Below are 13,301 nucleotides of genomic sequence, written 5' to 3' on the forward strand. Positions count from 1 at the left end.
AGGAGGAATAATTGAAATGGATTTTAATAATAATGATCCATTATTGAGTATTTTTTGTATACAAAACAAACCAATAACATTAGAAGATGCTATGAAAAAAGAAGAAGTTATTAAAAATGTAAATATATTAATAAAAAATATATTTAAACTTCTTCAATAATAATAGTTAATAAATTCATTATTATTTTTTTTTTAATATTTTAAAAAGAAAGAAAAAAAAAATAATATATAATATAAAAAAACAAACAAATGAATAAAAAAGAAACCAAAAACAATTCACAAATAAATCGAAGTTGACCAAACATTACTTACCTTAAACAATAGTTGGTGCATTTGATGAAATCTTTGGCCATAAATCAGCTGATTCTTTTGAAACTGGTCCAGTAATAGCTGAACCTTTCATTTCTCCTTTCATATTGACAATAACAGCTGCATTATCTTCAAAATATAATGTAACTCCATCTTTTCTTCTCCATGTTCTTCTTTGTCTAATAATAACAGCTGTATGCATCTTCTTTCTATATTCTGGTTTACCTTTTTTACATGTTGCAACAACCATATCACCACATCCAGCTCTTGGAAGTCTATTTAATCTTCCATGGAATCCTTTAACTGAAATAATAGTAAGTGTTTTAGCTCCAGTATTATCTGCACAGTTAACTGTTGATGCATTATTTAAACCACAAGTAACTCTAAATTTATTTCCTTGTCTTCCTCCTGCTCCTCTCTTTGGCATCTTTCAATTAACAGGGTTTTTTAGTTTTTCTTTCTTTCTATAGTTTTTTTTTTCTTATTTCTTTTTATTATTTTTCTTTTCTTTATAATCCAAATAAAAAATTCTTAAAAATTTTTTATTGAAAAAACATTTAATTTTTTATCTTTATCTTATTTAATCATCATAATTTGATTCTACATTGATTAAATACATTAATCCAATGATTATTATTGTTGTTAATATCATTACAGTAATTACAATAACAACTATTTGATTATGATATTTAAATACTAACACAAAATCTTCTCCACTCTCACTTGCTTTTTTTAACATTCTAATATGCCATGGTAATCGAGCTGATGGTGTAATTACTGTTCTAGATTCTGTTTCATTTTCTTCATTTCTTGGTTTATCAATTTCCATAATTTTATTTGGATTATGTTTTCTCATTGGTTCAATTTTTATTTCATTACTTTCATTTTCTCTTTTTTGTTTTCTTCTAATTTCTCCAGGTGTTGATGGTATTGATTTTTTTATTCTTCTTGTTAATAATGAATTTTTTTTTGTTTTTTCAATACCAGGTGATTTTGATACCATTGGAATACTTTTAATATCTTTTTCTCTTTGTATTTTTAATGCTACTGGTTTTTCTAAAATAGTTGTTGTTAATTTTTGTTTATTATATGTTGTTTTTGTTTTTTCTTCTATTTGATATGGAAGATCTGTAATTTCAATATTATTATTTTCTTTAGATTCTATTTCTATTGGTGTTTGAATAATTGGTTCTACAAAATCTTTTTGAATAGGTATTTCAATAAATCGTGTTTTCTTTCGTTCTTCTTTTTTATGTATTTTTTTATTTTCTTTTTTTATTTCTAATTTTTGTTTAGATTCTTTTTTCTCTTTAGTATTATCTTTAATCTCTTCTATACTTTTTTCTTGATTTAATGATGTTTGTTCTTTTATTTCTTTTGATGTTTCTTTTTTTAAATGTTGTGGAATATAACTCTTAATTGGTTTTGTTAAATCTATATTAATTTTTGTTTTTGGTTTACTTTCATCTGAAATAACTCCTGTTTCAATAATACTACTTTCATCTGAAATATCTCCTATTGATTGTGATTCTATAGAACTTTCTGTTATTTTTGTTTTATTTTTTCGTGTGAATGGTTTTGCATTTAATTTAAATTTACTTGTTGATTCACTTGATTCAAGTGTTATTTCACTTTCTTTATTACTAATTCTTGGAATAGTAATATCTTTCATTTCAAATTCATCAATGTTTTTATTTTCTTTTTCTTTCTTTATTTTTATTTCTTCTATTCTTCCTTTTGATTCTTTTGTATCATTAAATGTTTTAGATTCAATATATTCAGATGTATTATGATTCTTTATGTTTAATGAATTTTGAATTATTTTATCTGGTAATGTAGCTCCATCAAATGTTGTATCTGGAGTAACTGCTTCAAGTGAAAGTGGTCCAAATGAATCATTAATTTCTGTACTTGATGTATCTTCTGAACTAGTGAAACTTTCTTTAATCTTTTTACTCACTCTTACTGGATTTACTTTTTTCTCTCCACTTTTCTTTCTTTTTCCACAATCAGTCATTATACCTGAATAATTAAGTATTTTATGAAGTGAATTTAATTTAATTTCTAATGTTGTTGATGGTGCAGTAAATAACATTTTATTTGCTTCATAAATATCACCCCATAATTCTTCTGTTGATAATTCTAATTCCGCTTCAACAAATTGTTGTAAAAAATCATCTGGATCTGCCATTTCCATTAATTCATTAAATCCTTCTTCATTTTTCTTTTCTTTTGGTCTTTTATATAATTCTTTTGTTATTTTTCCTTCAATTCCTTCTATTGATTTTTTATTTTTGATTTCCATTTCTGAACTTTTAATATTATTTCCTTCTTTTTTTGTTTCATCACAATCTGCTAACATACTAAAGAATGATGGTCGTTGTTGATTTTCATCTTTGTGTTTTTCAAACATTACCTTACTTTGTTTACTCCCTTCTTCAATAAATTCTTTACATAAATGAATAGTATTTTGTTCACAACTTTTAATCCAAATACCCATTGTTGAATTTTTTTCTGTTTTTAAACAAGCTGTAATACCATTAATACTTGAAATAAATGAACAATCACTAAATAATAATTCATTAACCATTGCTTCAAAACTTTCTAATACAAAAGAACGACTTGTTGTTATCCAACATTTTCCACCATCATAATTTGATGGATCAGATCGTTCAGGCTGAATTGTTGATTTAAAGATATGAATATTTATAAATTGATTGGTATGAAAATCATAATCATCACTACATTGTTTCCATAAAGTTTTAAACTCTTCCTTTCTTGAAAAGTTAGCAACAGGACTACCTGGAGCACTATAATCACTAGAAAAAGGCATTGCTTCATCATCAATATAAATGGTAAAAGTGGTCATGATAAAGAGGAGAAAAAAAAACAAAAGATACAAGTTCCAATAAACAATAAGAGAAAAATATTGTTATTTGAAAAAATGTTTTAGAAAAAAATTCACAACATTAAAAAAGAAGTCATTTCATAAGAAAGCACTACGTGGAAAGAGAAACCCTAAAAGAAAAAGGTAAGAATAGGAAGAAATATAGTAAAAAAAGAGGAAAAGAAAGTAAAAGAGGAAGAGAAGAAAATAAAGAAAATGATGGAAAAACAAGTGACAACGAGAGATGACGTGGTGTATTACAATTACATCGTAGACAAAAGAAGAGTATTTAAATGAGAAATAGAAGAGATCAGTCATTAGAAAAAGAAATGACAGAGACATATCAATTCCAAGCAGAAATTAATCAATTATTATCATTGATTATTAATGCATTTTATTCAAATAAAGATATTTTCTTAAGAGAATTAATTTCAAATTGTTCAGATGCACTTGATAAAATTAGATATCAATCACTTCAAGATAAAAGTGTTCTTGAAGCAGAACCAGAATTAATTATTAGAATTACAGCAGATAAAGATAATAAACAATTAATTATTGAAGATACTGGTATTGGTATGACAAAAGCCGATTTAATTAATTGTCTTGGTACTATTGCAAGATCAGGAACAAAAACATTTATGTCAAAGATTATTGAAGGAACAGCTGATGTTTCTATGATTGGACAATTTGGAGTAGGATTTTATTCATCATATCTTGTTGCAGAAAAAGTAACAGTTATTACAAAACATAATGATGATGAACAATATATTTGGGAATCATCAGCAGGAGGAGAATATACAATTACACTTGATGAAAGTGGAGAAAGATTAAAGAGAGGAACAAAGATTATTTTAAAACTTAAAGAAGATATGCAAGAATATCTTGAAACAAAGAAGATTCAAGAAATTATTAAGAAACATTCAGAATTTATTCAATATCCAATTATGTTATATGTTACAAAAGAAACAGAAGAAGAAGTTACTGATGATGAAGCAGAAGAAAAGAAAGAAGAAGAAACAAAAGAAGAAGAAAAGAAAGAAGAAGAAAAGAAAGAAGAAGAAAAGAAAGAAGAAGAAGAAGTTAAGATTGAAGATGATAAAAAAGAAGAAAAAAAAGAAAAGAAAACAAAGAAAGTAAAGAAAGTTACTCATGAATGGGAACAAGTTAATAAACAAAAACCAATTTGGACAAGAAATCCAAGTGAAATTACTAAAGAAGAATATGCATCATTCTATAAAACTATTTCTAATGATTGGGAAGATCATCTTGCAGTTAAACATTTTTCAGTCGAAGGACAAATTGAATTTACAGCATTATTATTTGTTCCACAAAGAGCACCATTTGATATGTTTGAAACTAAGAAGAAACCAAATAATATCAAATTATATGTAAGAAGAGTCTTTATTATGGATGATTGTAGAGAATTAATTCCAGAATGGTTAGGATTTATTAAAGGAGTAGTTGATTCAGAAGATCTTCCATTAAATGTTTCAAGAGAAATGTTACAACAAAATAAGATTCTTAAAGTTATTAGAAAGAATCTTGTAAAGAAATGTCTTGAATTATTTGTAGAAATATCAGAAAATAAAGAAGACTTCAAAAAATTCTATGAAGCATTTGGAAAGAATCTTAAATTAGGTATTCATGAAGATTCAACAAATAGAGATAAAATTGCAGAATTACTTAGATTCTATTCATCAAAGAGTGGAGAAGATATGACATCATTTAAAGATTATATTGCAAGAATGAAAGAAAATCAAAAAGAAATTTATTTCATTACAGGAGAAAGTAAGAAAGCAGTTGAAACATCACCATTTGTAGAAGGATTTGTTAAGAAAGGAATTGAAGTACTTTATATGACAGATCCAATTGATGAGTATGCTATGCAACAACTTAAAGAATTTGATGGAAAGAAACTTGTTTGTATTACTAAGGATGGAATTAAAGTAGAAGAAACTGAAGAAGAAAAGAAAGAACAAGAAGCTAAAGAAAAAGATAATGAAGAATTAAGTAAAGTAGTTAAAGAAATCCTTGGAGATAAGATCGAAAAAGTAGTAATTTCTAATAGATTAGTTAACTCACCATGTGCTCTTGTTACTGGAGAATATGGATGGAGTGCTAATATGGAAAGAATTATGAAAGCACAAGCATTAAGAGATAATTCTATGAGTACTTATATGGTTTCTAAGAAAACACTTGAAATTAATCCAGATCATCCAATCGTTCAAGAATTAAGAAAGAGAGTTCACACTGATAACAGTGATAAAACTGTTAAGGACCTTGTTGTATTATTATTTGAAACAGCATTATTATCATCAGGATTTTCATTAGATGAACCAGCTGCATTTGCTGGTAGAATTTATAGAATGGTTAAACTTGGATTGTCCCTTGATGATAAAGAAGAAGAACCAGCAACCGAACCAGTTCCAGCTGTTGAAGAAACACCAATTGAAGATTCAAAGATGGAGGAAGTTGATTAAAGAAAAGGTGATTGAATAATTCAAAAAGTTTTAGAAAAGTTTTTATTTTTTAAATTTACTTTTATTTGAAATACTTTAAATATTTATTTAAATAGTAGTATAATAAACTAAATGTTTTATTGTTATATTCATACTAATCAATTGTTATTTCAGTGAACAAAGATACTTATAAGTTATTACCAAAGTTATTTGGGTTATAGGATACGAAGTACTGTCTGAGGTATTTCATGTTTTTAAAACAAAAGCATTTATTACAAGACTCATTGTCTCATTCCTAAAAAAAGATGTTATAATACTATTAATGAATACCTCACAAAATAAACAGTGAACCATCATTAAAAAATAAGTTGTCCTTGAGTTGTGAGTACTTTGGTTCCATGCCTTTAGCTCATTAAAATAATTCATTTTTATAACAAACAACTATTAACGAAATGAATAAAAGCTTATTGGGGGATTGGCTGTGGTTGTCTAGGAACTTGGCAGTTGCTCTAGTTTCTTTACCGTAGTTGTGTTGGAATTTTAGTCAAATTTCGTTATGAAAAAAAATGACGTAGATAACTTTTTGACAGAATGAATCAGCCAATACAACCACTCTTCGTCAATAACTTTTACTGAAAGATATCGTTCGTTACCATCAGAAGTTAATGTTGAAGAATATGAAAAAATTCCTATAGAAAATTTTGGGATAGCAATGTTAAAAGGAATGGGATGGAAAGAATAAAAATAAATAAATTAAAAGAAGTTAATTAAGTATTAATAGAACTTGTGTCTATTGTTCCTGGCTCAGGGGAGACTAATCCCGTCCCTGAGTCTTCGTCTTGTAGTTCAACTACATATGTTTGGTTGTGATCTCCACAGTGCTCCATGACATCCATCATGTTTTTAATTACAAGGTTTTTAATTTCTTTAGTGATGTCAATTTCGATTTTTAATTGTTTGATTAATTTAATACTTTCGGCATTTACTAGCCCATTAATCGAAATTACTACTGGAATTATTTTGACATCCTTTAATTTCTCTATTTTAATTACCTTATTTTTCAATTCCTTGTACATATTTCTTTTCTTCCAATAGGCTCCATTAATATTATGATCTGCCACAATAGTCATATCAAATATTAGACCAGTTTTATTCTTTTTATCTAGTACATATATATCTGGTCTTTTATGATATAGTCCATCACTTTTTGGCATTATTTGTTTGTTCCATATCATAGTGATGTCATTGTATTGGAACACTGTTTCATATGGGGGTTTCTTGTATTGTTTATTTCCTGTGTATTTTCTTATTAACCCCTCCCATATGATAATGCCAATATGGTCATGTTTCTCCATTTGTGATTTCTTATGACCAATGCAAGATAGTAGAATGTGTTCTACTGTGGCTATCTTGTCTTTACAAAGTGGGCAGTACTTCAATCTTTCATTTTTTAATATTTTTACTTTCCTGTACCCACTAAATATTACTCCATCTTGTATTTTAGTTAATTGGAGAAATGCATTTTTCTTTATATTGATGGACTTCCATGCATTGATTGTAGTAGTTTTATCTACAAATTTTGACTCGAACCATCTTCTAAAATGTCCACTTGTTTGATGGGACTTCCATTTTTTGATGTATTTGTTGGTCATTAATTTCTTTATTTTTACTACTACTTCTTTTTCTTTTTTATTTTCACTTCATTTATTATTTCTTCTATTTTCGTTTCTGGGATTTTATGACCTAGTGCTTTTTTAATTATATTCAATATTCATTTCTTGGAATACCATCTATCTATTATGTTATTTCCTATTTCACTTTCTCTTGTACAATAGTACATTACTGTTCTAATTAATTCAATAACATATTCGTCCCTTAGGCTTATTAATCCTTCACCCATTTCATTTATAGGGACATATAGACGGTCTTTGGAGTTGCCGGCACCAATGTATTTTGCCTTTCTTAAATATTTTCTTATCTCCAAATCCATTCTATCTAGGTCAGTTACATTCCAATTTACTACTGATGCTGAATATCTGAAGATGGGTATTACTTCAGTATTAATTCTTGTAATATAACTTCTATTACTACATTCATCAGTATTTATCTCTTCCATTTTCTTCATCATCTTTTCTTTGATGATTTTACAATTGAAGGTATCATTAATTTCATCTGACTGCCATACACCTAAATATTTATACAATTCCTCTCATTCAATTAATGTGATTTTGCATTCCATCTGGTATTTTATTAATATTCTTTAATACCATTCCTGATTTATTTTCATTCATTTCCATCCCTATTCCACTTATTATTTCTTTAATTTCATTGTGGATTGTTCCCATTTCTTCGCTACTTTGTGTCATTATTCTCAAATCATCCATATACAATGTATGGTTTGCTTTTGGGAACTTCTCTTCTATGATTTGAGAAATTATATTCATTTGGATGATGAAGAGTAGAGGGGATAAGGAATCACCTTGTAAAATTCCTCTCTTCAATTTAATACATCCTAGATATTCATTATATTTATATCCTATGAATATCTTCCATCTGTTCATCATACTTTCTACAATGTCTATGATGACACCCTCTACATTAAAATATTTAAGTGCTTCTATTACCCATTCGTGATTTACTGAGTCATATGCTTTCTTAATGTCATAATATGATTCTACATATTTTGGGTATTTCTCTTCTTTTTGCTGCTTTAACATATAACTGTTAATTAATCGTTCTTTAGCAGCAAGAGATTGCAGTTTACATCCCAATTGATTTTTACTAATTTTTAATGATTCACTATTCATGTTAATTCTATTGTGAATCTTCTCTTTCAATATGGAGGTAAATACTTTCATTATTACATTTGTACAACTGATAGGACGATAGTTAGTGACATCGTTCCTATCACCTCCTTTGTGGATTAGTATAGTTCTTCCACTTACCATGTCTAAAGGGATGTTTTCTGGGAAGTTTAACCATTCATTGAATATATTAAGAATGGACTCTCTTGATGATGACATTCTCTTCCAATAATACCCATATATAGTGTCAATACCTGGTGCTTTCCAATTACTTATTTTCATCATTCTTAGATTTAAATCATCCAATGTGATGATGACACTATCATAATTTCTGTACCTTTCATTCCACGAGGTGATTTGTTTTATTTTCCAATGTTCCTTATTTAATATCACCTGTGTTTCATATAACGATTTCCAATATTCTAAAGTAATATCGTTATTTGGGTATATTTCATTTTGTGGGTCTTTCTTCTTTGTTTTGATTTTCTTATTAGAATCAAACATGATTTTATTTGTATTGATTCTGACCCTTTCATTCTTATTAAATTTAATTCTTTCTTTAATCATCGTCATCATATATTTTAGGTACTTTATTCTTTCTTGTGCTTTCATTTTAATTTCATCTGCATCTTGTTCCTTTAATCTCATGATGCATTTTATTCTGTACCATTTCCTTCCCTTGACTAGATCTTCTAGTCTATTTATTTTCTTTATAATTTCTTTTACTTCATCAAATTTATCTCCTATAAATTTATTTTGGAGATAGTAATGCATACACATTGAAATCCTTTTCATATCTTCTTGCAGATTTTCTATTCTGCTTCCTGACCATACCCATTTATTATTTATTTCTCTTATTAATTTATCTGCTTCTTTCCTTTTCCAGTAGTAATTAATATTTACACATTTATCTATCTTCATTCCTTTAACTTGAGTGATGATAGAGTTAAGATATTCATCATCAATATCAGTAGAGTTATTTTTTATGATAATATTTTTTATTATTGAATTACATTCTACTTTCTATGATTGAGTTCATTTTCATTTTAATATATCTTTTAGTTGTTTCTTTTATTTTATGTGACTTTTTAATATTATTAATGTATTCTTTCTCATTATTTACATTAATGTTTATTACTTTTATTATGCTTTCTATTTGTTCCCATCTTAATTTCTTATTTAATTTCTTATTTAACAAATTAATTCAAAACAATACAACACATCAATTAAAATTCTATTTGTTTGATTTGTTGTGTTTTCTTCTCTTCTTGACTGATTATCATTTCTTGTTTTTTGATACTCAGTGTTTTGTTCTCTTCTTCTTCTATTTCCAGAATTGTCTTTTTCATAGGGGTAGTTTGGTTCATTTGTATTGTCCATGATGATGTTCTCAGTATTGGTTGTGTATTTATCACTAGAGTCATTGTTTTCTTCTTCTCCAGTTCCTTCTGGGATAAAAAATTTTCGATACTTTCTTGTTGGTTTGATATTATTTGTTTTTGTTTTTCATTTTCTCTTTGTGTATGGTCTAGTTCTTTTCTTGTTATTTCTGCAATCTCATAGTTTTGAATCGCACTTTTTTGATATACAGAGATTTGATTTTCTTTATCTCTTATGTTCTTCTCTAGCAGCTCAGCACTCTTCTCCAGCTCATCAGCCCTCTTCTTCTCCAGCTTAGCACTCTTCTCCAGTGCATCAGCCCTCTTCTTCTCCAGCTCAGCACCCTTAAGGACTTCGTCCTTCTCCTTCTTCAGCTTCTCATAGCTAGCTCGGAGGGTTCGGATGATTTCATCCTTACCTCCTACTTCTATGATCCTTCTACCATTTGCTTCATTTATTTTTCCTTGTAATGTATTATTTTCCTCTTTTAATTTAGAGTTTTCTTTTCTTATTTCATTACATGTATTCTGAATATTGTTCATTTGTGTTTGAATCTTTTCTATTTCTTCTTCAAACTCTTTCCTGACTGTTTCTCGTGTTTTTTGAATCATTTCATCTGAAATGGTTCGTTCTTCTTCCATCTTTTTTGTTTGAAGTTCTTTAATAGTTTCTTCTATTTCTTTAATTTTATTTTGAAGTGTGTTGATTTCTTCTTTGTTGCATTCTTCTTCCTTTTTCGATTCTTTATCTTGTGTTTTCCTTTTATTTTCTTTTTCATTTATTATTCTTGCAGTTTTACATCTATCGTTCATTTCTTTGATTGGATTTTTGTTTTTGATTTCTTCTTCGATTGTTTTAATATCTTCACTTGTCCAATCTTTTGTTTTATCTTTGAATTCTTCTTTAATTTTCTCTAGTGTTTTCTTCTTCCTTATTGAATATACTTCTTGGAGAATATTATACCATTTCTTTTCTTTACCTTCGTACTTTTTAAGTAATTCTTCGTATTCTCCTTTTTCCCATTTTCTTGTTATTCTTTTAATTTTCTTTTGAATTTCTTTTGTTGTTAACCATTTAGGTTTCTTATTTGTATAATGTTTATTACCATTATACTTGCCTTGTTTTTTATTTGTTTTTCTTTGTGTTCTTCTTTTCCTAAACCCTTTTTTCCTGTTATTTCTTTTATCATAATTATTATGCATTTTATTGCTATTGAAGTCCTTTCTTTTCTTTGAACTTGAATACCTGTGTCTTGTTTGATTTTCTTTACAAGACCCTATGGTATTACTCAATAGGCATGGCAACAAAATTTGTTGTATATTCTGCATTGATAAAAGGATCTCGAATAAAAATAAATAAATAATATAAAAAATAAAATTATGATATTAAAAGAATTATTAAATTATTCATTCATTTTTAATTTTTTCAATTAATTTTTTGCAAGAATCAAAACATGAACTGTCTGAATCACAGGTAAGAAGAATACATGTGGTTGGATGAGTTGATCCTGCAACTTGTCCAAGTGCTTCTCTTGTTTTAACATAAATATAAGCAATTCCTTTTTCTTTCATATAACTAGGAATATGTGAAATAATATCAAGTGGAGTAACATCTCCAGCAAGAACACACAACCAATTTTTCATTTTTTCTGCATCTTTCTCTTTTTTAACAGTTTTCATTGTGTCTTTAATTCCTCGTTTAATACATTTAGTTTCAACAGCTTTCTTAATGAGTTTGTGAAGTTTCTTTTCTAATTTATCACTTGCTAATGGTGTAGCAATTGGAAGTAAATGAATGTGTTTATCATTACTTTCACTTGATGACATTTGAAGGGTTTTGTGTTTTTTAGTTCATTCTTTTTGGTTCTTTTATTATTTTTGTTTATTAATATATTTTGCTATTTATTTTTACTATTTATTTTTTTGTTTTATTTAACAAAAACTTAGAACAAGCCTCCGTCTGGAAACTAAGAAAATAAAAATGAGTTTCCTTATTAATTTGACTCTTTCTATTCTTGTTCCCATTTTGGTTGTGATCAAAGGTTCTCTAACTCTTGATGGTGCTATTGTTGCTGGAGTTACTGGGTTCTTTCATTTGAGTGTTGGAATATCTCCAGCCGTATTTATTATGGCATTTTTCCTTACTTCATCCATTCTAACAAAAGTTGGAATGAATAAGAAAAGAAAGTTAGAAGAAAAGTATGTTGAGGGTTTGTTGTAGTTAATCAGTTCTTTTGAAATGAACAGTCATTTATTTGTGAAGAATCAAAAAGGTCATCAATTCAAGTTTTATGTAATAGTTTACTTGCAACAATAAGTTGTATTATGTTGTTACTTACTGATGCACCAAATGGAACTAGTGCATGTTTTGGATTATCTTCGTTTCAAGTTTTTTTGTATGGAATTATTCCTGGATTTTATTCTTGTACCAATGGGGATACATGGTCCTCTGAAGTTGGGATTTTGAGTAAAACACACCCATTCCACATTATTACATTCAAACAAGTTCCTGCTGGTACTAATGGTGGTGTGAGTTCTCTTGGACTTATTTCTGGATTTTGTGGGTCGCTCTTGATTGGATTGATTGGGGGACTAGTATTTTTGATGAATTGTCCATTTGACATAACTCTATTTATATTAACTTCTTCTTCTATTACAATCAGTGGAGTAATAGGAAATTTATTAGATAGTATTCTTGGGGGGACACTTCAATACTCTGGTTGGGATGAAAAACGAAAATGTGTTGTACGTAAGTCAGGAGATAATGTAACAAGAATTTCAGGGGTTGATGTTTTAAGTAACTCAGCTATTAATTTTATAACATCCTCAATGTCTGGTATTATCTGTGGATGTCTTTTCCTCTATATTCGTTATATTTATTAAACCTCTAAAAGAAAGCATGAATTTAATTTTCTTAGTGAAAAAGAATTTACTTAATTTAATCAGTTTTGATTTGTTTTTCATTTGTGTCTTTTAGTTGGGATTTTTCTTTGATTTCCTTTTCATCTTGGTGAGATTCTTTCTTTTTGTTTTTAAAAGTATAATAGAGAGATCTTATAATCAATAGAATTGTTGGAAGATTTGATTTTACTTGGTTTTCTAACAAATAATTTCTTTTTTGAATGATAACATCTATTGAATTGCCAATTCCTAGAGCAAAAATTGCTAATGTTAATGCCAATACATTATATGGCATAGAGAAATCAGGAGCTGGAAGTCCCACTAATAAGTTATTACTGATAATAATTTCTTGTGTTGATAATATACATTCTACAGATGGAACATCCCATCCACGTTGAGGTTCTTGAGAGTGTAATGATCGATGTTGGAATACATAAGATACGTCTATTTCAATATTTAATCTTGAAAGTGAAGGTATTTGAATATTAATTGGTATACTTACAGCACTTGATTTTTGAATAGCTTTATGAGGAAGAACAGAATGACAAGAAACAATCCCATC

At 27.7% G+C, this 13,301-nt stretch overlaps 6 protein-coding genes across 6 annotated transcripts in view, besides 14 other annotated features; 3 read left to right on the forward strand and 3 right to left on the reverse strand.

Annotated features, from left to right (window-relative positions):
• The window catches only part of EDI_324220 (glycerate kinase, putative), a gene marked incomplete at both ends in the record, with an annotated part of 723 nt that extends 708 nt beyond the window's left edge, over nt 1–15 (forward strand). The window contains one exon of the mRNA XM_001733237.1: nt 1–15. This exon is cut by the window's left edge and continues 708 nt beyond it. Coding sequence (XP_001733289.1) covers nt 1–15 — 15 coding nt within the window.
• Nucleotides 16–107: 92 nt separating this feature from the next.
• Nucleotides 108–202: a sequence feature (AT_rich).
• Nucleotides 203–275: a microsatellite.
• Nucleotides 276–313: 38 nt separating this feature from the next.
• On the reverse strand, nt 314–736 carry EDI_324330 (60S ribosomal protein L23, putative; the record flags this gene model as incomplete). The annotated part of the gene is made up of 1 exon (XM_001735297.1): nt 314–736. The coding sequence occupies one exon, from the start codon at nt 734–736 to the stop codon at nt 314–316; it is 423 nt and encodes a 140-aa protein (XP_001735349.1).
• Nucleotides 737–752: 16 nt separating this feature from the next.
• Nucleotides 753–820: a microsatellite.
• Nucleotides 821–827: 7 nt separating this feature from the next.
• Nucleotides 828–894: a sequence feature (AT_rich).
• Nucleotides 890–3,178, reverse strand: EDI_324340 (uncharacterized protein; the record flags this gene model as incomplete). The annotated part of the gene is made up of 1 exon (XM_001735298.1): nt 890–3,178. The coding sequence occupies one exon, from the start codon at nt 3,176–3,178 to the stop codon at nt 890–892; it is 2,289 nt and encodes a 762-aa protein (XP_001735350.1).
• Nucleotides 1,540–1,703: a microsatellite.
• Nucleotides 1,999–2,057: a microsatellite.
• Nucleotides 2,522–2,653: a microsatellite.
• Nucleotides 3,179–3,329: 151 nt separating the features above from the next.
• Nucleotides 3,330–3,441: a microsatellite.
• Nucleotides 3,413–5,676, forward strand: EDI_324350 (heat shock protein 81-1, putative; the record flags this gene model as incomplete). The annotated part of the gene is made up of 2 exons (XM_001735299.1): nt 3,413–3,481; nt 3,511–5,676. The coding sequence occupies 2 exons, from the start codon at nt 3,413–3,415 to the stop codon at nt 5,674–5,676; spliced, it is 2,235 nt and encodes a 744-aa protein (XP_001735351.1).
• Nucleotides 4,186–4,328: a microsatellite.
• Nucleotides 5,141–5,202: a microsatellite.
• Nucleotides 5,677–5,715: 39 nt separating the features above from the next.
• Nucleotides 5,716–5,770: a sequence feature (AT_rich).
• A 640-nt stretch (nt 5,771–6,410) lies between these two features.
• Nucleotides 6,411–11,181: a repeat region.
• A 2-nt stretch (nt 11,182–11,183) lies between these two features.
• Nucleotides 11,184–11,278: a sequence feature (AT_rich).
• Nucleotides 11,246–11,665, reverse strand: EDI_324360 (uncharacterized protein; the record flags this gene model as incomplete). The annotated part of the gene is made up of 1 exon (XM_001735300.1): nt 11,246–11,665. One exon carries the CDS (start codon nt 11,663–11,665, stop codon nt 11,246–11,248), a length of 420 nt encoding a protein of 139 aa, XP_001735352.1.
• Nucleotides 11,666–11,681: 16 nt separating this feature from the next.
• Nucleotides 11,682–11,772: a microsatellite.
• A 47-nt stretch (nt 11,773–11,819) lies between these two features.
• On the forward strand, nt 11,820–12,721 carry EDI_324370 (uncharacterized protein; the record flags this gene model as incomplete). The annotated part of the gene is made up of 2 exons (XM_001735301.1): nt 11,820–12,048; nt 12,102–12,721. 2 exons carry the CDS (start codon nt 11,820–11,822, stop codon nt 12,719–12,721), a joined length of 849 nt encoding a protein of 282 aa, XP_001735353.1.
• Between the last annotated feature and the right edge of the window lie 580 nt (nt 12,722–13,301).

Source organism: Entamoeba dispar, genomic scaffold (genome assembly GCF_000209125.1).
Source record: "Entamoeba dispar SAW760 scf_1105229459019 genomic scaffold, whole genome shotgun sequence".
NCBI lineage: Eukaryota > Evosea > Mastigamoebida > Endamoebidae > Entamoeba > Entamoeba dispar.